At 39.8% G+C, this 23,523-nt stretch overlaps 1 protein-coding gene across 5 annotated transcripts in view; it reads left to right on the top strand.

The window, feature by feature from the left end:
• Nucleotides 1–23,523, top strand: part of CAMSAP2 (calmodulin regulated spectrin associated protein family member 2) — a 118,522-nt gene that overhangs the window by 66,451 nt on the left and 28,548 nt on the right. For 3 of the 5 annotated variants that reach the window (XM_060232335.1, XM_060232334.1, XM_060232338.1), the window contains 3 exons: nt 5,496–5,528; nt 9,815–9,956; nt 14,234–14,373. In XM_060232335.1, coding sequence (XP_060088318.1) covers nt 5,496–5,528; nt 9,815–9,956; nt 14,234–14,373 — 315 coding nt within the window. The remainder of the gene's footprint in view (nt 1–5,495; nt 5,529–9,814; nt 9,957–14,233; nt 14,374–23,523) is intronic. The other 2 variants (XM_060232337.1, XM_060232336.1) reach the window with 1 other exon arrangement.

The raw sequence follows: 23,523 nt of genomic DNA, 5'->3' as shown, positions 1-23,523 counted from the left end.
TCTCTGGCACGATCGGCTGCACCCCTTGGCCCTGCCGCTGCCCTCCTCCCTCCCTTCACGGTGCTGGAAGCCAGCGTCACACTCTGCTCCGCCTGGCCCGGCGCCGCTGCTGGAAGCCAGCACTGTGCTCCACTCCACCTGGCCCCCCTCCCCCCTGCTGCCGCCACTGAGCCTAGGCTGGTCCTTACCAGCTTCAATGTGGCTGCATATAGCTTCTAAGCCTTTGAAGGGCCCGCGATAGGAGAGTTCGCCCCCCCTCACTTCCGGTTCCAGGAAGGAAGGGGAGCAAACTCTCTCCTCCTGCGGGCCCTTCAGAGGCTTAGAAGCCTTGTGCAGTCACATTGAAGCTGGTAAGGACCAGCCTCGGTGGCAGCAATGGCAAAATGGGGGAATGCAGCCTGGCTTGCAGCGCTGCGACAGAGGGAGGGCAGGGGGGAGTAAGGATCAGTCTTGGGGGGTGGGTGACGAAGGGTTTGCAAACCTCAGCAAGATGGGGGGGGGGGCGGGAAGCGGGCCTGCTCAGACCCAGTGGCTCTGAGCACGCCCACTGTCTTCCTGCTCTTGCTGAGGCTTTGCAAGCCTCGGCAAGGTGGGGGGGAAGTGCCTGGCTCTCTCCCGCTTTAAAGTTGGAGGGGCCGAGAATTGGGGGCCTGCATGCGCGGTGCACAGCCTGATGACGTCGTCAGGCTGCGCATGTTCTGCGTGCGGAAGTTTGTGAAAAACAGAAAAAGGAGGGGACGGGGGGCAAATTTCGGCCCGGGACACTGGAAACCTCAGTGCCGGTCCTGCTTCTCCTTCATGGCCCACTAAAATTTGGGGGTGGAGCCAGGAGACTTTGGGGGCAGAGCCGGGATAAAGGAAATGATGTACAAACATGCTTAAAACTCTTGCAATATTTTGTTTAGGAAAGGTAGGAGAATAGTGGGATTTTGCAATGCAATTTTAAAAATAAAACATCATGAAAAAGCAGAAGGATTATACAGAAAACTAAAAATATAAAATGGTCTCAGCCTGGGAAAACCTGAAATGGCAGAAAGGAAGGAAGGCGACAGGGGAAAAGAATGACAGAGAGAGAGAAAGAGAGAGAGAGAGAAAGAGAAAGAAAGAAAGAAAGAAAGAAAGAAAGAAAGAAAGAAAGAAAGAAAGAAAGAAAGAAAGAAAGAAAGAAAGAAAGAAAGGGAAGGAGGGGGAGAGAGTTGGAAACAAATAGAGAAAAAAAAAGAAAAAAGACAGAGAAAGGAAGGAGAAAAGAAGAAAATGGGATGGAAGGAGTAAAAGAAAGGAAGCTAGAAAGGAAAAGAAAAAGAAAAACGGAACTCACCTTTCAAACTGCTGAATTTCTGTGCGGCGCAGCTTGGCCTGCTGAGCCCCACCCGGTAGCGGAGATGCTAGGAGGCCACCGTGCAAAAGCAGCAGGCCCCGGCGAGCTCCTCCCAGCAGCGGGGAGGCTAGGAGGCCGCCATGCAAAAAAGGCAGGCCCTTGTGAGCTCCTCCCAGCAGTGGGGAAGCTACCGCGCTAACGCAACAGGCCCCTTCAAACTCCTCCCAGCAGTGGGGAGGCCAGAGGCAGGCCCCTGAGAACTCCAGCAAACTCCTCCCGGCAGCGGGACGGCCGGAGGCCGCCGTGTGAACGTGGCAGGCCCCAGTGAACTCCTCCCAGCAGCGGGGCGTTGACAGGAGGCCCCCGCGACCCGGCATAGAGGCTTCCATGGCCCGTTGCTGGGTCGCGACCCTGCAGATGGGAAACGCCGATCTAGTCACTTGTATCTGGAAACAGTGTACAGTAGTTAACCTTTTGGCCTGACAGACCCAGGTCAAAATCTTCGCTTGCCATGAAAAAGCACTGGGTGACATTGGGGCAGTCACATTCTGTCATTTTTGCTCTTAGCCTAATCTCCCTCACGGGTTGGTGTGTGTATAAATTAGAAGAGAGGGAATCATGTACCCTCAAGTGGAAGGAACAAGACTTGAGCTCCTGAGAGGAAAAGCAGGATAATAATACATATTGCCTTATTACAGTTTAGGAGCCAAACCCCTTAGGTTATAAGCATGTTTTTCTTCACTGTGGAGACGTTAAAATGCAGTTGAATTTACACTACTGTTAGGTTTTAGAAGACAACCTCTGGGATTTTCCTTGCAAGTAAGAAGATAAGAGCAAGAGTGATATCAAATGCTGTAACTTCTTGAGGTTGGCCTTTCTGGGGAACTTTTAAGGTGTTATTTAGGAACTTTGTTGTTCATGTTCTATTTTCTAATGGCTAATGGCTATACACAATACATTTTTGACTGACTGACAACCTCTTGGAGGAATTGATGGAGGGTAGTGAGCCTAGGCTTCACTCATCTCGCCCCCTGCCCCAGCTAGAAACTGCTAGTAAAACTCCACTTCTTTAGCCATTGTTCCTTCCACTTGACTCTATATTGACAACTGGTTAGCAAGCTGATACTTGCGGGGTGGAAGGAAGAAAGAAGAAGAAGATATTGGATTTATATCCCGCCCTCCACTTCGAAGAGTCTCAGAGGGGCTCACAATCTCCTTTACCTTCCTCCCCCACAACAGTCACCCTGTGAGGTGGGTGGGGCTGGAAAGGGCTATCACAGCAGCTGCCCTTTCAAGGACAACCTCTTCCAGAGCTATGGCTGACCCAAGGCCTTGCTAGCAGGTGCAAGTGGAGGAGTGGGGAATCAAACCTGGTTCTCTCAGATAAGAGTCCGCACACTTAACCACTACACCAAACTGGCTCTCCAAGGAGCAGACTTAGCCTAAGGTTTTGGAATCTAGTTACTGGCCTCTAATTGTGATATGGTAAGTCCACAATGAACTTAGTATTTTCTCAATTTCACATTGTGTGCTTATGCACTTCATATTATAAAAAACGTGCTTCCAAACTCAAACAGCAAACCTGTGGATTTTGGAGCTTTCTTCCATGGTTTTCTCTCTGTTGTTGTATTCCATTTAAAGTCAGCAGCTCTATCTACATCCTCTTTTATAATAGCAAAGGTCTGATATAGACAAGAACACACTGTAGTATCTGTAATTTTATGGCTTTCAAATGGCTTTGTTTCAGTAATGTAAATCCAGCATGGCTGCCTTTTGAAGATTGAAGCTTCAACTGGTTCAGAAAACAGTGGCCAGCATATTTTTACATAGGGTGTGGCCTAATATGCAAATGAATTCCTGTTTGGCTTTTTCTACAAAACCCTATAAGAAACAAAGATGTCAGGGGGTATAACCTGATATGCAAATGAGTTCCTGCTGCTGTTGTAATATAAAAAAAAATTTTTACTTTGCATGTAAATTGAGTCATTTTGAGTGTTCAGACACTCCGTAAAGTAGGTCAGTGCCTGGTACTTTCCCTATTGTAAAGACTAAGAGTGTGACTTGCCTAAAATTACTTGGGGAGCATTCATAGCTAGCTCTACTTTGAAGTAAGTCCCATTTTAAGTAGTGGGACTTCATTTTGGGTAAGTGTTCTCAGGATTGCAGCCTTAGTAAAATTTGTAGCAGAAGTAAAATTCCAAATAAATAAAATGTAGAAGATGAAAATGATGTAAACTACTTTGTATCCCCACTGGTGAGAAAGGCAGGATATAAATTAAGTAAATGAAGTGAACTGAGGACATACAGATTCATAGCTTAGCTTTTATGCTATACCATCTCTTAAAAGGTGCCCAGTACTTTTATACAATGTATAAGACATGAAGTGTGAAAAGTACATATCGCCTGGATATGCATGTTCATTCTTTATCCATATGGGATGACCTCATTCGGGAGTTGGTCTCAAATCTGTTTCAGTATCCTTGAGCAGTCTCTTTGTAGTACTTGTAGTAAAATCCTGATGATATGAAGTTAAGCTATAAACTTTGGATGGTAAACTGGGATTCTGAGTGCAGCTGTGGTATACCTTTTATTAGGACTAACTGATAACTTTGCTCAGCTACTTGCAATAATTATCTTGACTTTGAACATTTGTTCTCTTAATAAAGCTGTCATGTCTTTAACCTTTAATAAAAGCTGAAATTTCGTAGCACATTGTTAAATCTTGTATCTGGCTGTAGGGGGAGTACATGTTCACTACTCAAAATGATGGATAAAAGGTCTCACAGTGACTTATTTTCCATCAATTATGCCAGTCCAGTTTATTGCACAGAAAAAGTCAGAATCTGACCTTTATCCAAACCCCTTCTCATCCATGAATAAATTTCCATGGTCTTCTGCCAGAACCAATAAGAAATCTTCTGCTGAATTTATTTTTTACAAAAAAAAAGGTCAAAGGGAGAGAAAGAGAGAATTTTGCTACTTGAATACAACACATAGATTTCCTGCCCCCCCCATATATAACCCCTGAAAAAGCAACCCTTCCCTTTGTAATCAAGTTTTTTTTTTGGGGGGGGGGGAGGTTGCATTTGGGGAAACTGGTGGCATACATTGCTCTCATAAGTAGAATCTTTTGATGAATGCTTATTGGTCTTAAAGATCATTTATCTGGAGCCTTTTTGTCACAATACAAAAAGGCATGCACTATTCATAAACACATCAAAATGTCTTTGAAGTTTTCCTCTCAGAAGCCGTCTTTGTAGAATCCCCTGAACTGCACTTTAAGTTTCCTAGAGTTCACAAAGATGTAGGATTGCTTCAAATGAGAAAAGAGGAGGCAAAAATAGGCTCACGCTAGTAGCAGGTCTCCTTTTAATATCTTTTGTGCAATGTTGACATTTATGGAGTTCAAAAATCTTGCAAGCATGTAGAGAATGTTCTGAGAGGAAGAAACTCAGGAAATTTCAGACACTGTACAGGTACTGTATGATCATCCATTTGATTTGTGATGTTTGGTTTATAGAAAACCTAGCTGCTTGTTCTGAGTTTGACTGTGCCTTGTTGCTCTGTTTTCTTACTACTGCTGTTTTATGCTAAATTGTTAACACAGTATAATTTACATTTCAAACCATTGCCAGAATGCATTTTGCATTTTTGTCATAACCAAAGCAGTCCAGTGAAAAACTTCTCACTTTTTAGAAAATATATTTATATTTGAACTGTTTTGAATTTTGAAAGTACATTTATATTTTGAAAATATGTTTATATTTTGAACTTTAAAAGTAGGTGTGTGTTTGTATTGGAGGTCAACATTGTGTGTTTCCAAACTGCTATGCAGATCTATACAGAATTGCTACTGCCTAATCGTTATGGTTCTTATGTAGCCACGATTAAAAATGCCATATTGGTGATAAAACTAAATTGAGTTATGTGTCAATTATTCTGGTAAAAGTTGAAGTACAACAAATAAATCATTTTCCTTGCAGATATTTTTTTATTACCTTTAGTGATGAAAAGAGACATTGTTATTGACCATCAGATGCTATAAAATGTTGTCATGTTTGTATGAAACTGAAAATGTTAAGTGTGATTATGGAATTATTGAGTTTGTCAGAGTTTTCACGTTTCCTTTGCTCTTTGCTTTTTTTTTCTTTTTTCCCTGCTGCTTCCTCTGAAGTCTCCTTCCAAATGGTTTTGGAAACTGGTTCCTGTAAGTTTGCCCAGCTGCTTCCCTTTGATACACTATCTTAATTTTATGAATGGTGCTGTCCATGTCATGCTTGTCTTCTCATTCATTTCATCTGTATCTGTTGGGAGATCGTACAGTAGATCTTATCCAAAAGGGCAGCACAAGTAGAATTTCACAGTTTCATGAGAACTCTATGGAAAGCATTATGATTAACTGGAGATAAAGGTGTGATAATATTTAGAAATTTAATCTGTATTTATTTTTACGCATATATTTGCTGTGTAGTTTCCAATGTGTTTACCCCAAAGTATCATATGACCATAACAGGTTCGTTCATAAAATTCTGTTCAATGTAAATAAAATAATGTATGCATAACTTGTTAAAATAATTGACTGTAGAAATGTGCAGTGATGTCATCTTAAAGTTTTGGTGCCATGGGCTAGCAGACGTCAGAAATGATCCAGTCTGTTCCATTCTTTTTTAAAAAAAAAAAAACCCTACTGTTCATAATATCCTATGAACAATTTATCAGTTTAGGTTCTTCTTTATGATATCTGTGCATCTTCAGCACTGTGAAACATAGGTGCATTAAATCCTGAAGTTGCTGACCATTGGAAAGTGGGCTGTCCTGATTAAATATATTCATACATATTCTAGGTAACTCCAAACACATAATTTGTACATGCTACTTATCTGTTAGGAAGTGGGTGCATAGATGGAGTGCGGAATTAGCCTTGTATATGCTAATGGCACAACTACCCATTTTGTTAGTAACTTCTTTCACTGGTAGAAGAATACATATTTAGAGCATAATTTAATTTATGCAGCATAGAACATGGCAGTTCTTCCCAAGCTAAGATTCCTGATCATGTTTTTAATTTTAAAAATCAAACATCTGAGAAGATTAATGTTGTTTGAAGCCTCTGAATACATGTAGTCTGTAGGAGATCCTAATATTAATATGAGGCCCCAACAAGGAAGAAAGCCTGCTGAAACTTTTTGTTGTCCTATCTTCAGAGACCTCATTTCCCTGCTTACAGTAGTCCCTTTTACGCTTCATTTCATGATGATATTTAAGAAGGGTTGAAGGGCATCTGTCTCACCCTTTGTGCTTCAGAATGCATCTGATTATTCCTCAGTAGTATCTTTTCTCATGGTAGCAGATTGGTTATCCAAGTGACTATTATACACAAATTATAAACAATTAATAGACATATCTACTTTATATGTTTGCTAGTCACAAATTCCTTTAGTTTGTTTGACTTTTAATGATAGCTGAATTGCAGTAAAATATCAGGCATAAAATAAATGTCTTTAAAATTCACTGGTTTTGAACCTATTAACACTGGCCATTTGCTTGTTTTGAATCTTGTCTCCTCTTCAGATCAGACAGCATGTAAAATATCATGGCACAGAGTAACTCTAATCCAAGGCCACTGAAATCAGTTGGCCTCGACTGGAGTAACTTTGTATAAGGTTACAATGTAGATTTTGCAGTATTCTTCATAAAGGCTTCTAAGTAAACATAGGGTAAGTTCACATTAGATCAGGACCTTGGTGTAAGGAAAACAATATTTCCCACTACTATTTCTTTGGCTGAAATGCCAAAGTTGCTACTGTCAAGTGTTGGAGGGGAAAAGACTGTTTTATGCCCAGGGCTTTTTTTGTAGCAGGAACTCCTTTGCACATCAGACAGCATATCCCTATTGTAGCCAATCCTGCAAGAGCTTACAATAGACCCTATAAGAAAAGCTCTATAAACTCTTGGAGGATTGGCTAAATGGGGGTGTGGCCTAATATGCAAAGGAGTTCCTGCTAGAATAAAAGCCTTTATGCCTTTGTTGGGACCTCATCACAGCTAAAAACAACTACGAAGAAGTGATTTCAGTTAGAGAAAATAATCCCAGACATATATAACTATGACTGCAGTCCAGGTGTTCCCCTCTCTGTGTCCTAAAGTTGTGCCTCTTCTACATCATTGTTTATTATCCTGTTGTGAGCCAAAACTACACCAAATAAATGAAGAACCATTGTTGTAGACAGAATGGAGAGATGGCACAGCAGGGTTTTTTTTTATCATCTTACTAAAAAGGGGACATGTGATGGAGTGCTTGGATCTGATATTTGGATTTATTGCTCAACCTGTATCAAAACACTTTAGGTATGTTCAACAAGACTTATTTTGACTAATATTTTAGGACCATTTAGTACTTCATGAGCAATCAAGAAATTCCACTCATCTCATTGTTTAACTCAGGTTGTCAAAAGGTCAGCAAAGGTGGTCAACAAGCACATCTTGGCCATTCTCCTTGCAACATTGTGCTACTTCAGAAAAGCACATGGAGACATGCTTAAATGCAATTGCAAATTTAAAATTTCATTTACATGCAAAACTAACCCTGGGGAGAGGGATTGATGTTCTAACCCTTTGTTTCTGAGAATTAAACATACAGTTTCCCCATTTCTGTAACTGAGGTATATTGCCATCCAGCAGGACTGTCCGAAATACTGTGCTACTCGTTTGGATTAATTCTTACATTATGTCTGAAAAACGGTGTTCCAGGCTCCACTAGAAAAGGAACCCATGGTTATTGACAGCCGTTATTAATGGCATCATGCATATCTTAACTTGACACAGGTGATATTTATTAAGAGGAGTTGGGGAAGAGCTGATACATAACAATACATTCATCTTTCTTGGTGACACTGCACTCTTGATGACTTATCTCCATCTCTGTTGATTTGGAATTCACTGCCATAGGAGGTGGTGGCGGCCACAAGCATAGCCATCTTCAAGAGGGGGTTAGATAAAAATATGGAACAGAGGTCCATCAGTGGCTATTAGCCACAGTGTGTATGTGTGTGTGTGTATTATATATATATAAGTTCTTTTTGGCCACTGTGTGACACAGAGTGTTGGACTGGATGGGCCATTGGCCTGATCTAACATGTCTTCTCTTATGTTCTTATGCATACAAATTCTCGTTTCAAAGTATGTAATATGCAGCTGCACTTGTCACATGGAATTTCCAATGAATAGAGAGTTTATATAACCAGTGCTGGATGTTGTTGGAGGAATCTCCACATTATCAGGCTTTCATGTGACAAGTGCTGCTATACATAATAGCTGTGACATGGAGAGTTACTAACTTGAAGCCCCAAAGTCATGGATAAGGTACTGTGTATATCAGCCTTCATTGCAATGGTGTATCTAAATGCTATCGATGTCCCAGATAAATGGGAACGTTAAACTTCAGGGCACCGAATACAAATGTTGAAAAACGATAACTCGACAGATTCCCCCCCCCCCAAAAAAAAAAATGTAATGTGACTTTAGGTGGGTTAATCTGGTAGAATAAAATTTGAGAGATCTACAGTTTTGTGTGTTTGGAGGGGAATCTTGTAAAACAAATTTCAATGTAACTCAGTAAACAGCTGAAAAAAACAAATAGAGAGGCAGAAACATGGTTCCCACTTAAATATGGATTTCCAAGATGGGCTTCATCTAAAAGAATTGGTGGTATTGTTCCCAAAACCTGGAGAAAAAGCCCTGAAAATTAGAAGCAATCTTGCTATACATTAAACTTTCCATTCTCCCACTCAAGGCAAGAGATGTACAGTTTTCCCCTAGAAGTTCTTGTGATTCTTAGAGGGGCATGATGTCACCTTCAGGTTTTCCACATAATGCTATTGCCAGGCAGCACTCCTTCCCCATGACCACCTTCCCTCCCCCAAGACTTCCTCATTAATAGTTTGTATTATTACAAGCTGTTCTTTAAGTCTGTAGTGATTTTATGGAAGAATGTTAGCTGTCAAAATTTATTATTCCACTTGTGAAATAGTACTGAAAGTCTGGTATTTCCTTAACTCTGAATTTAGTAAAAAAACCCGGATAGCTATTCTTGCTTCTCATATGGTGATAGAAACTGTTACTCTTTTTCCTTTTATAATTGTTATAAATGAGAGCAGCTAAATAATCTGTCCATGCTACTCTGTTGCTGAATATTTGTATTTTTGTTGCTGTCTTCAAAATACTATAGCAGTGTTTATTCCAGAGTAATTTAAGTATACTTGTTCTACTAAAAATAGACATAACTCTGAATGGAATTAGCATTTTGGTATGCCTCTAAAATGAACATTTCACTTAACATAAATGCTAAGACTACAGAAAAGCAAGATAATTAGTCTGGTTTGGAAACAATTTTTATGTGTGCAAATTGCATTTTTGAATTTGTAATATGAAACCTGCTTTCACATATGTTTCTGGGCATAGGTCTATTTTATTTTTCTTCTTTTTGCATGATAGGCTCGTTATAGGAAGGAGCAAACTCTCCTTAAGCAGCTGCCCTGTATTCCATTGGTGGAAAATCTGCTGAAGGATGGTACAGATGGTTGTGCTTTAGCTGCCCTGATCCATTTTTATTGCCCGGATATAGTCAGACTGGAAGGTGAGATGGATACTTTATTTTTATTTTTTTGCTGTAGCTAGTGTTGACAGTACCGACAATATATTAGAATGTAAGAAACAATGGACTAGTTAGTGACATTAGAGTTGCTCTTCTTGATTTAGAAAAGAAAAACAAACCAAATTAATTGAAGATAATCTCATAAAGAACTTATCCTGTTAATAGAGCCAATAATGAGTGGAATTGATGAGCACAAATTACATGGTTTCATCTGCCTGTTGAATCAGTGAACCTAGTGCAGGATATGAATATGGAGAAAATATAGACAATTTCTGCCAACTACTGGAAAATTGAAGAGTAACAGTGGAGGAGCATCATTTTAAATTAGCCTAGTTTGCAATAATCTGCCTGTATACATACATACATGTGTGTTCTGCTTTCCTTGGTTTAACAACAACAAAAAGAATATACAGCAAAAACTAGTGACACGAATAAAACATATATATTAATAAACATTATTGGTTGGATATTTAAAAACCCATATTGTTAATTAATATTGAATTCAATCATTACTGCATCAGATTTTTCTGCCTGCACATTTCCAGTCTAGACTTTAGTCTTACCTATAAATAATACAGAACTTTGAGCCAGGAAGTCCTTGGTTCAGATCTCAGTTTGGCTGCAGATTCCTGCACTAATGCGTGTGAAATACTGTGAACACTCACAAAAGTGCTACATAATTATTTTTATTAGTCGATCAGAAACCACTGGCAAGCCAGAGAATGTTTCAGCATCCCAAGCTGCATTTGTTTTCCATCCTGGTTGCTTTAGCTCATAGGCTACAGATCTTAATTTTTTATTTAATATTAGTTACACAACAGCTTTATATTTGTTACTGTCGCAGATTTTTGACAGTATTTGTTACTTTGTATTTGCTTTATATTTGTTATTGTCCATGTACACAGTGAATATTCTAATAAACATAGAATATATAGTTTCTCATTCAACTTCTTATGAGTTGCTAATGTACAAACTTAAGTTCTGTTATTATTTCATGTTCAGTTTCATGGCTGTTTCGGTTTATTGTGTCCTGTCTTCCATTGTCTTAGTTCTTAATATGATCTGTTGTGAGGCCCTTTAACCTTGCAAAATAGCTCACGTAGATTTCAGGGATTAGTAATGCAATTCCTAGAGTCAGTATTTTAACTGTTGGGGTTTTTAAATCTTTTGACTACAAAAACATGAATATTTGACAAGAGTAATTTATCTGAAGTACTTTGTCATGAATTAATCTTTTTCATTTTAGCTGAATATGTGAGCATTTGAAGCATCATTACAAAGAAAGCAGAGTAATTAAATCAGAAACTGTTACACCAGATGTACATTATTGACTGGAGAAATAATGAACATACCTAAGGGCAGATGGGCTAATATAGCCAGTTTCAGAGTGTTCCAGGTGGCTTTAAAAACATCAGACAGGGGTGGGTGATGCAAAGGTTGTAATGGTGAACTAGCTTCCCTGGAAACTTTGTATAAGATTGACAACTCTGGCTTTGGGAATTCTTGGGAATTTGGGGGCAGTGCCCAGGGAGAGCAAAATTCTCTTTTAGTTGCCACAAACAGTGCTGCCACCAGGATCACACTAGATCAACATTCAGTTATATTCCATTTGGTACATAAGGTCAGTTAGTGTGGGCATTACACTTGAAACCTTTAATCTTAGGGTTCAGAAGGACCCTAGGACTTAGAGTGCAAAAAGAAAATGTTTATAAAATAATATAAAGAAACTAAGAAACGTACAAAGTTCAGAACATTTAATGCCCTTTCTCATCCTCTAGTAGTCCAATATGTAAAAAAAATTAGAAATCAGTCAAAGGAAAAATAATTTAAAATACATAATAAATATGTCATTAATCTTATCACTAATATCTTACTAGGTATGGCCTGCCGAAAAAGTTCAAAATTGAAAACTGCACTTCTGTGTTGCCCTCTTCCCAATATATAACCCCCCCCCTCAAATAATATCCTCTCATCTAGTCAAAACACTTCACTCCCAGCTCTCTCTCATTGGTTCTTCCTCTCTCATTTTGTCATTCAATCACTCTGTTTCACACCACACACTTTCCTACTGCCAAGCCAACATCCTTATATTTTAAACCACCTGTCAAGAACTATATACACAATTACAACATTTTAATGCAGTGTCTGCCATAAAATTACATTGCATGACAGAGGAAGCTCAACAGGGATGTGATGCCATAGAATCTGTCCTCCGCATTTGCCAGGGGAACTTTTCTCTGTAGTGTGGTCTGGAGATCAGTCATAATTCTGCGAGAATGCCAAATCCTACCTTGAGATTGTTAACCTTAACTTCATAGCAGAGTATGGATTTGTGTCAGGGTGGGCTGTACATCCCAATGGGGCTGATCGGGAACTGTTTGTGGGAACCATGTACGCACCCTGAAATGTGCTTTAGAATGCTCCACAATTCACAGGGGTTCCTGAAAGGAGAGGTTGATGTGAAAGTATTCCTTGAAGGTAGAATGTTTTGAAATCCAGATTATTCAGAAAACAAAATTCAGTATAGTATGTTTTGAAACTGTGAAATTGGTCCTTAATGCAGGGGGAGGCCTATTGGCAAAAAGTCCCCATTCGCTCGTGAAAAAGGCAGGGGTAGTGTTATGGTTTTTAAAGATTTATTTATATATTTATTTGTTTTGGGATTTTTACCCCACAAACGGGCTCAGGGCTGTTCACATCAACTCATAGAACAATACATTAATTCATAAAAACATGGCAACAATAAAATACTTCTAACCAGGTTAAAATTTAAATTAATAATTTAAGTAGCAATTAGCAGCTTGTTACTTAATTTCCATTCCAGTATGCCACACTTATGCCAGGAAGGACAGTGGATCATTGGTGGAGTAAGTCCACTGCTCCTAGAGCCAAAGATCTATATCTCACTATGGAGTGCATGAAGCATTTGAGGCTTGAGACAGGGAGGCTGATGTTATTTGATGGCCACTGCCTCAGCCAAAGGCCTGGCAGAGCAGCTCTGTTTTACAGGCCCTGTGAAATTGCAGTAAATCCTGTAGGGCACCGATCTCAGTCGGGAGCCTATTTCATTTGGCCAGGGCCAAGGCTGAGAAGGCCCTGGCCTTGGTTGAGGCAAGTACTATAGAAAAAAGGGGACCCCCTGTGTTAAAGCAAAGCTGTGATAGAAGAAACATCAGGGTAAAACCATTAACACTTACTATTCTAACAAAGCATTTATTACAAGAAATTAGAATAGGGTAATGTAAAAACTGTATGTTTACAGGACTTGTAAATTTTTCAGCACATTTTTAAGAACCCACAGCAAGGACCCACTTAATATTCCAAAGTCTCTGCTTCTAAACAGCCTGCAGTAGGATTCACAAGAGTGCAATTAATTGGATCCTTGCTGTGGGCTCCTATGAATGTGCTGAAAAATTTACAAGTCCTGTAATCACTAGAATTTTTCACATTATTATAATTTTCTTGTCATAAATTCTTTGTTAGCATAGTAAGTACTAATGGTTTTACCCTGATATTTCTTCTATCATAGCCTGGTTGAGGCAAAGCAGATATCTTTCAGGCTGGGGACTACCAAATGGTGCTAGTCTAGAGAGCATAAGGCTCTTTGGAGCACATACAGGGAGAGGTGGTCTGGCAGGTAAACTGGTCCCTGGCTGCATAGGGCCTTAAAGGTTAGCACCATAACCTTAAACCTGATTTGGTACTGAACCACTGCTGCTGGTGCAACACTAGCTGAATATGTGCCTGCACAGATGTCCCAGTCACAGGTGCACCACTGTATTTTGTACCAACTAAAGCTTCCATTTCAGGCTTTTAAGGGTAGGCCCACGTAGAGTAAGTTGCAGTAGCCAAGCCTGGAAATGACAATTGCATTGATGTCATGGGAGGAAAGGTAAGGGACCAGTTGCCTGACAAGCCAAATATGATGAAAGGCTGACCTAGCAACATTAATAACCTGGGCCTCCTTAGAAAGGGAGGCATCCAGGATCACTCCCAAATTCCTCACCGTTGGCATTCTGGCGTCAGTGATGCTCCCCACCAAGGGCTGGAAGTCAGATTTCCGAGCCCATCCCCCCATGACTCAGAAACAGAACCTCTTCTAGCTGGTTTAAGTTTCAGCCTCCTCTGTTGTAACCAATCAGCCACAGCCTCTAATATGGATGATTTTGAATCTACCCCTCCGGTTTTAATAATAAATGCAGAAAATATGAAGCGGAAGACTCTGGTTTGTAAAACTGCCTAAATCTTCTCTTTTGTAGATATATGTTTGAAGGAGACCATGTCACTGGCTGACAGTTTGTATAATCTGCAATTGATACAGGAATTTTGTCAGGAGTATTTGAACCGATGTTGCCATTTTTCACTTGAGGATATGCTCTATGCTGCTTCTTCAGTAAAGGTAAAAAACAACGTTTTGATATGTGTGAGTAATTCTCCAGGGGAAACCATGTTGCTTGCAGTATGGTTTGCGATCGTGTGTATGTTCAGGCTGTAAATGGATCTTTTGGTAGTATTTATTTGGAATATGTATATGCTGCCTCTCAAAAGATCTGATCTTACAAGGAAATACAATTAAACTTGTTTTTACTTCCTATCAGAATTCTTGAGCCCTTCTGGCTATTTTTAGGGAATGACATTTTTTTAAAAAATACTGTCCTATAGTGGATGTTTGGGTTTGGGAGAGAGTTCATGTGTGTATGTTTGTAGTTTACATTCCTAAGAGTTTACTTACTTGAACAAATAAATAGCTTCATTTCCCTGTTTGTTTTTTATCCCACTTTTCCAAAAAGTTGGAACAGACTAGATTTCTTAATAATTGGGCTCAGTTTTCATAAGAGGACCCCAAAAAGGATAATTTGTGAGTAAAGTATGCAGCCAGTGTTAAGTAGTAAAAATACATTCATTAATGTATATAAGTGTAAGCCCTTTAACTTTTCTTTACACATTGCAAGCAGGATCTAAAGGGACTGGGATTTGCATCTTGATCCTCTCCATGCTTGCTTGGAAATAAGTCCTTTTTTGTTTCAGTGGGATGTATTTCTGAAAAAGTGTGCCTTGGGATTTGACCTGAGAAATAGTTGCTAACAAAAATGGAGAGATTTGCTCAGTATCCTAATTTAATTGATTCTTTTATGCTAATTTGTTTCCAGGAAGCTATAATTTGATTTCTTATGACATGGTACTAATTCTCTCTGTTGTCACACAAATATGCCTCAGCACATAGTTTGGGAATGGCTGGTATATAAATCAGAATATTAAATGAATGTAAGATCTTCTCCATTTAATCCCGTATCATTCTCCTGCACACTACAACTAGTTCTATACCCGTGAGCTGAACAGTTTCTCCATGTATGGCTTTGTGCACTAAATATGGTCTTCTGGTGGCTCCCTTTAGTTGTTCCCCCTCTAAAGATGGACTGCTTAGTCTCTTATTGCCAGCTTCTAGTTGTTTCTACACTAAAGGTAGCCTGCTAAACAGCATGCCTTTTCTATAGTGGCTTCCACTTTATGGAAAGGGGTCCCTGAGAAGGTGAGGGAGGCACAATCTTCAGAAGTTTTAAAGAAGCACATGGGGAGTGGGGGCAAATGGGATTTTGTTGCATTTTGCTTGTTTTAATTTTTAAATTACATTTTAATTGTAAGCTGCCTTGAGCCACAAAGAGGAGGCTTTGCTTTAATACTTTAATAAACAAATTTAAATTAAAAATTAAATAAATTACAGTCCTGGCCAAAAGAGACCAGAAGTTTGTAACTTAGAAAATTTGGAGTGGCAGTGACCAGAGGGCATGTGTTCTGTGACAGAGGTTCTAGATTCAGTTCTTGGTATCACTGGTTGATTGCTCCTGTGTAGGAGACTGGAGAAAAACCACTGCTTGTTCTAAAAAAAGGTGCTGTTAGTAGGAAGTTCTGAGCTGTTCAGTGGGGTCTGACTTAATATATGGTAGCTTTGTATATTGCTTTGAGTTATTCAGCTATTTTATTTACATCATTTTTATTTTAAAGTTTTATCTCAGAGTGGTTTTCAAAAAATCAAAAGAAAACTTCCATCATGAGAAAGTTCTGCAAATGCTCAAATAAAAATGTAGTGGAAGTTATGGCAGTAACTGAAATAGTAATCTTCATAATGTCTTTTTTGAAGTGTATATACAGTCAGCTGTGAAAAGCTGTGTAGGTCAGTACCAGCCCTTCAAAGCATTCTCAGTGACAAGTAGCACATGTGTTCCCATTCAAGCAGGTTCAAGACCCTACTCTGGGATACCAAGAGAGAGATTAGGACATTGCATTCATACTGTATTTCTCCTGTATATTTTTGATATTGCTTCAAAATGGTCATGTCTCCACTAAATTATTCCCTAATGGAAAGGAGGGAAGCAATTTCTGTTTTTTTCTTTCCTACTTAAACTTTTATTTGCCCCTCATACTTTTCCTGCTCTCCCAGCAGCATTTGGGAGAATCAGCGGGTTGCAGTGGAAATGAGTTCTATTCTGTTGATGGAAGTACTTTTAGTTTCTGGAAAATTGTTCTGGATCCAAGCTTCCATATGGCCAAAACATCTGAAGGACTTTGAAAGAGACAGTAATTTTCCTTCTGCTTGTAACTGCTTCAGCAGTACTATTTCTAGCTGTTTTTAGGGCCTGCCTTTTATACAGTTCATTTGAAAAATGATCCTGAATTAGACAGCTTAATAATGAAATTACAATTTATTTATTTATTTATTCCGTAATTTATATCCCGCCCTTCCCACAGAGTGGATCAGGGCGGCTCACAACAAACGATAAATAGGCATATGAAATGCCAGCTCCAGATGCATAAAGGTATAACTTCCTTCTGGTATTCATATTGATGTCCTAATTTAAAATGCTTCTGCCTACATTTATATTTCAATTTGATGTTTTTATGGAGAAAAATCTGAATATATTTCTAATATGCAATCGATAAAGAAATTGCTGTTAACGTAATAGAGATCAAGAATTTTTATGCTCTGTCCTATAAATCAAAATCCTTATTTGAGGTGAAATCATTTGTGAAATCAGTATTTGCCACAGGTGAGCAAAGCATCTTCCTTAGGTAGTTAAAGATGAACAACTCAGATATGGCAGGATGACCATGAGCTTGCAAGAACCTTATGTGAGCATTCCAACAGATGGTTATTTTAATGATTCCAATATAGACTTCTAAAATAGCTGAATAAATGAATGTGTACATGAGGAGAGGTGTCGTGATCAGTAGCTTTAGGAAATCTTTCATTTTATATTATTTTCTTTCATTCCAATTTTAAGTATCATCAGGTTGTTCCAAAACTTCATTTTGAAGTTAGGCCCAAAAAGCTTTTCCACTCTTCTGTGTCTAAAACACATCTGCCAATATATTAATGTGATAGCTTGACTCACTGTGATATGTCAAATTGTACTAGAGTGTGCTTGTATTGTGTCTATAAAACAAAATTAATAAATAACAATTAAAATAAAATGAATGTTAAATTCTCAGAATTCTAACATGGTTAACCTATAATTCTTTTCATAGTCTAATTAATGGTTCATAGAGTATGAGTTAAATCTGTACGGTAAGATTGGATCCTGATCTGCTCATCAAGATGATGCTTCTGTATTCATGTATGTTTGCTGTAAAATTACCTTCCATACTCTTAACAATCAGTTCAAACTTAACATGCGAATCCACCTCAGGTATTTAAATTTGCATCTCCTGATGAGAGGGGAGTAAGCTGGTTGCTATGAATTATGTTAGAGCTGTTAGTTACAGTGGAAAAGCTTGAAACCGTCTGGGGAAACAGCCAACATAGCAGAATATCTACTCCTGCTCCAAATTGGAGGGGGGGAGGGCATGGCCTTGATCCAGGAACAAAGAGCTATTTGTAAGAAACTTTAGAGCCCTGCTTGGAGATGCATCGGGCACAAGGTGATTCTTCTACTTTTTATCCTTTTTGCCGCTTTCATGAGGTTTCTACTTTTTCCCATTTTAAAATGCAGTATCAATTTCTGATTTGCCTTTTATAGAAAATCTTTTATAAATATTATCAAACTGTTCCCTTGCCTGCTACCGTTATGTGTCATGATATGGTTTTGCTTAACAGATGGTCCCCTCCTCCCTTAATATTGACTCTTTTATAAATACAGAACCAGCCTTCAAAGTTAGTGTGTCAATCTTAGAGGGTTCAGTTTTAAAGCTAAGGTGAATGGTAGCTGATAATTTTTTCAAGTTTTGGGCTCCTGGTGATATACAGGAACTTGCCTGTGTCCTGAAATCTGTTGCCTTTTTTAAACATTCTTCTTGCCCTCAAAGGATGTCCCTCTTTCATTTATGTATTACTTCATCTTCTAGTTTGCCTTTCTTGTTGTATGGAATTATTGGGGGAAATAGAAGTTAGCATGGCATTTGACTTTAATTACAAGTACTCAGGCCTCATTTTGGGCAGAAACTCACAGCAGCGGAGCTCCAGAACCTCTAACTTTTATTGTGCTCTTTCTTTCTTACCCCCTCTCTAAATACTTACTTATGGACTCCATTGTTCAAACCCCCTGGGAGAATTTAACAAACTTTCCCACAAAAAATGGGGAAATAACCAAAACATATAAAGCAGACAGATGGAAATCTTCATCATGCCACTGTGGCCACATAGGAGAAAGTAATTTTAAAAGTATGATGGGCCAGAGTAAGGTTTTATTATGACAATTATAATTCAAGAAGCATTTTAAGGTTGATGCTGAGCTTATATAATTTAGTACACTTTCCAGTGATGTCAGGAGTGTGTGGCATATGCAAATGAGTTGTGCTAATGAGTTCCAGCACCTCTTTTTCTATTAAATGTCCCCTGCAAGTAGTACTAAGAAAAATTCAAGGGAATTATTAAAAAGCAAGATTTGTTGCTCTGGTTCTCTGAGGTATAATGCAAATGTAGGTTTGGCTTCCTGGAAATAATGTTCTGCAAATTGGAAACCAGCCTTGGAAATGTGCAGTCTCTCCTCTTCCCCTTTCCAGCATAAGCTCCACTCGCTTTTCTTTACCATAAGCCACTGTAAAGTGGTTAGTGCTAACTGAGGCCAGAGCACAGGAGAGGGAAATGAGTTAGGAGGGACAAAATTAAGAGGCTTCTGAAGTGGGGTTGCCAGGTCCTCTCTAACCACCAGTGGGGGTTTGTGGGATAAAGTGGCCAGATCCAGATTGGGAAACTCTTGGAGATTTAGAGATGGAATTTGGGAAGGACAGGGACCTCAGTGGAGTACAGTGCCATAAAGTCTACCATCCAGAACATTTGTTTTATCCAGGGAAACTGTTCGCTGAACTCTGGAGACAAACTGTAATTCCAGGGGGGGAGGGGAGTCCTCAGGTCCCACCTGGAGGCTGCCATTGCTATTCGGAAGACAGGCTGCAAGTCATATGATCTCTTTTCATATAGTGGTTGGGGGGATGGGTGAAACCTCAGGAAATCTTTGGTAAGGGTATGTTGTGGCCTGCAGCAGCCACATTTAACAGTGTTTGAAATAGAGTTATATATCTTTTTAAAGAGATGAATGTTGTTTAATATTAACTGTAGTTAGTGCTGATGCAGTTATAGTTAGGTCATTGTTGGTGAGTGAGAGTTATTTGTGTGTGTTCCCAGGGTCAGATTAACAATTAGGCCAAGTAAGCACTGGCCTATGGGCCCCCATGCCTTTAGGGGCCCCAGGCCAGCTCCCCACCATTTCCCCCCCTGCTTGCAGCCCTCCCAGCCTGCATGCACAGCCAGTAATTTCGCCTCTCTTTGCCTGATTTGCCTGGTGTGGCTGCTGTTGGTGTCCTCACCAAGTTTGCCTCTCTCTGCTTCTCTCCCACAGCTTTGTCAAAGGGGCTTTGGAGAGGGGCCTGCAGGCTGCAGCGGGGACTGTGGGTGGTGGGGTGGGTGCTCCAAAAATTTGCTAGGGGGCCCCCAAGATTTTGACTGCCTACGGGCCTCCACAGGATTTAATCCAGCATTGTGTGTTCCTGAAGCTAATTTCTCATCTTCAGATTGTGAAGCACAAATACCTGTGTTATTGTAGCCCTTTTTTCAGACAATAGAGCTTTAAGAAGAACCATCACTGTTTGTTACAGTATATGAATAAATGGATATGCATACATTTAGTTTGTAACATATCAATAGCAGATAGGAATGCAGTAGATAGTTCTGTCTAACTCTGCATTATGATCTGATAATATAATATACCTTTCTGTAGTTTTAGTTTTCTTTTTACTGATCCAGTAATGTGCTGTTTGAGAGAAACAAGGGAAGGAAATGCCTGTTTCTAAAATAAAAAAAATTTGTTGTGGGGTGGGGTGGAAAACCAATTGTTTTGTCTTCAAGATAGTATAATTTTCATAGTGTTCAGTGTATCTGCTTGATATAGGATGTAACCAGCTTTCTAAATAACTGGGTCACGTTAACTGTGTTCTTTCTGTTGCTTTATTTCTTTAGCAATTAGGAGCCAAACTCTACGTTTTTTCTGCTCATGATCACTATAATTCAAAGAATGATACAGATTTGTGCATGTAATAGGGTGCTTTTCTTTAAAAATTACTACTGCTCTGGTCTACCCCATCACATCACATCTGCTATACCCCATCCTGTATTGAAGGGAACTGCAGTGCTATATTTTTATTTATTTAGGGAACAGGAAAGTCTCCAGGCTTCACCCCCCCCCCCCGGTATTTTCTGAGTTGGACCTGGCAAACCTAAAATCACAGACTTCCTGTTGCGTTTTCCTAAATTGCCCATTTGTATGTTGTAGTGAGCACTGCTGATTCTGTTCAGAAGAGAACGTTCAAAGTTTGCCACGCACATGTTCTTGTGTATGTGCAAGTGATTCACTGGGCCGCAGGCAGAAGTCTTACAGCTTTGCAGTTTTGTATCCTGACCCTCAGACCTTCTTATGAGATTTAATCTGAGCTAGTCCTCCAGCAGGGAAGACTGACAAATTTGCGTCAAGGTCTGCTGTTTAAGAATAGTCTATAACATTAAGATTATGTTGATGCTTACAGAATAAAGTTGTAGTTAGTTCTCCAAAGGATATTTTGAACGAAAAGGACTCACTTGCTCTTCTGGTTAAGCGAATGCTCTTCCTTTGAAGAAAGTAATTGAACTTAATTTATTCTGTTTGGGGAAAGATTATAATGGTCTGTGTTTATTTTTGGTTTCTTTATGAAGGTTTTCAACTATGTTTGATCTTTCCTTAATATTTAAAATATTAAATTCTGAGTGAAGATTTAGAATGTTGTAAGGGTAGTGAATGTTTAATTTTGAGAAAATTCTGCTTTTTATAATTCTCATGACAAATGTTTCTTTAAAGGCCATTTTAAAATCTTTTGTCTTTCAGTCATAACAGTACTTAACATTCAGCAAAATCTGTTGATTTAGAGAACTCCCAGTCTATCTGAGCCAGCTGACACTTTGCCACTATATCCTAGAGTCAGAATTTCATAAATCTTTCAGCAATGCAAAATAATGATCATTGCAACCTGCAGAAAATATCCTTTAGCTTTATTGGTTCAGATTCATAGTTTCTTAAATTGCACACGTACACAATAACAAAATTGAACAGATACGAATGAATCCAAAACAGCAGGTTGGTGATTATTTTACCCAGCATCTGCCATTGATTGAAGAAGCAGACTCATAAGGATTTTCAGAGAGTATCTAATTTCCTTTCCCCTGTTATTTCCTCTTTCTAATCCCAAAAAGCCCTTAGAGCTTCTCTCCTTTTCCTGCTTCCTTCCCACCCACCCACCAACCTATCTTTACCTACCCCCTATCTTCCTACCTCAGCCTTCAGCTTTCCCTTCTTCCTTTCTGGCAGTCTGTACATGGGAAAACTGGCTCCATTGTGTACCATTGGCTGCCAGGCTGGGCTAGAGGTCCCCTGAAATTAGACTTCATCTCCAGACTGGGGGGAGGGGGGAGGTAAGGATGCTTGAAGGGGGAGCTCTGTGGCATTGTGCTCCACTGTCCTCCCCATCCACAAATCTCCAAGAGTTTCCCAACTGGCAACTGGCAACTCTACGCCTCATCCCCAGCTGGTAGCCAAGGGTGACTTGGCGACATTCGGCTGTGCCTTGCTACATGGTGGGAAATCTGCAAGGACTTGGGGGAGGGCACCTTACCTTCTCTTGTAATTGCTCCCCACAGTGCTTCCTTTTTCTTCCTCCTCCCCCATATCCTCACTTTTCTCTGCTTCCTACTCATTTTTCCACCCACTTCCTTCCACCTTCTACACCCAGTTTGGTGTAGTGGTTAACTGTGCAGACTCTAATCTGGGAGAACTAGGTTTGATTCCCCATTCCTCCACAGCTGCTGTTGTAACCTTGAGTCAGCCACAAGTTCTCAGCAGAGCTGTTCTCTCAAGAGCAGTTCTCTCAGCTCCACCTACCTCACAGGGTGTCTTGTGGGGAGAGGAAGGGAAAGGAGATTGTAAGCTGCTTTGAGTCTCAGAGTGAAGGGTGGGGTATAAATCTGATCTCTTTTCTTCTTCTGCCTACCTTTTAGCTCTCCTCCAGGTATAATTATTGCTTATTTACTGCATTTAAAACGGTAAAGGTGCAAGCGCCAGTCATTTTTGACTCTGGGGTGACTTTGCTTTCACAGCGTTTTTATGGCAGACTTTTTATGGGGTGGTTTGCCATTGCCTTCCCCAGTCATCTACACTTTCCCCCCAGCAAGCTGGGTACTCATTTTACCGACCTCAGAAAGATGGAAGGCTGAGTCAACCTGGAGCCAGCTACCTGAAGTAGCTTCCGCTGGGATCGAACTCAGGTCATGAGCAGAGGGCTCCAACTGTAGTACTGCAGCTTTACCACTCTGTGCCACGGGACTCTTTATTTCATGCATTTATTTCATGCTTTTCTTCACAATTGGGACCCAAAGCATTTTTATTATTTTTTTCTCCTCTATTTTATCCTTATGTGGGGGGGGGGGGGCTGTGTCATTGGGGAGGCCTGCAACTCCAGGCGCTTGACTGGGTCCAATATATCCTTCAAAACTTCACCGGTTGAATTATCCCTCTCACACAAAAAGAGTATAAACAAACATTTAGTGCACAGTTTATAATAAGTCCATACAGCAAAATAATAGAACTAACACCCACATGATGCTCCCCCAGACTGTTTTCTAAAGTCACGTCTCAAAGGCACTGCCTTCAGCCACTTCTTGCAGTTCAGAATCTGGGTGGAGACAGGGGCGTCGTTCTGCACAACTTTTCACAAAGAGTTCAAAAGACCATATTTCCTGGATTTCCTACGGTTTCATTGGTTTCACCCTTCATCAGTCTTCTCTCAATGCTGTTTTAACTGGAGCCACAGTACAAAGAATTCAATCACGGATCAACGCATACATGCTCAAGTCTGTAGCATGGTCATCTCACATTCAGCATGTACTTAAGCAGCTGTGCCGATAGCCTATTGGTTTCCAAGTCAAATTAAAGGTGTTGATTCTTACCTTTAAAGCCTTAAATGGTCTGGGACCTTCATACCTACAGAATCATCTGTCCCTATATGTCTCCCCCAAAATGCTTTGTTCTTCATC

This window comes from Heteronotia binoei, chromosome 2 (genome assembly GCF_032191835.1).
Source record: "Heteronotia binoei isolate CCM8104 ecotype False Entrance Well chromosome 2, APGP_CSIRO_Hbin_v1, whole genome shotgun sequence".
NCBI classification, from domain to species: domain Eukaryota; kingdom Metazoa; phylum Chordata; class Lepidosauria; order Squamata; family Gekkonidae; genus Heteronotia; species Heteronotia binoei.
This window is presented reverse-complemented; position numbering and strand designations above follow the sequence as displayed.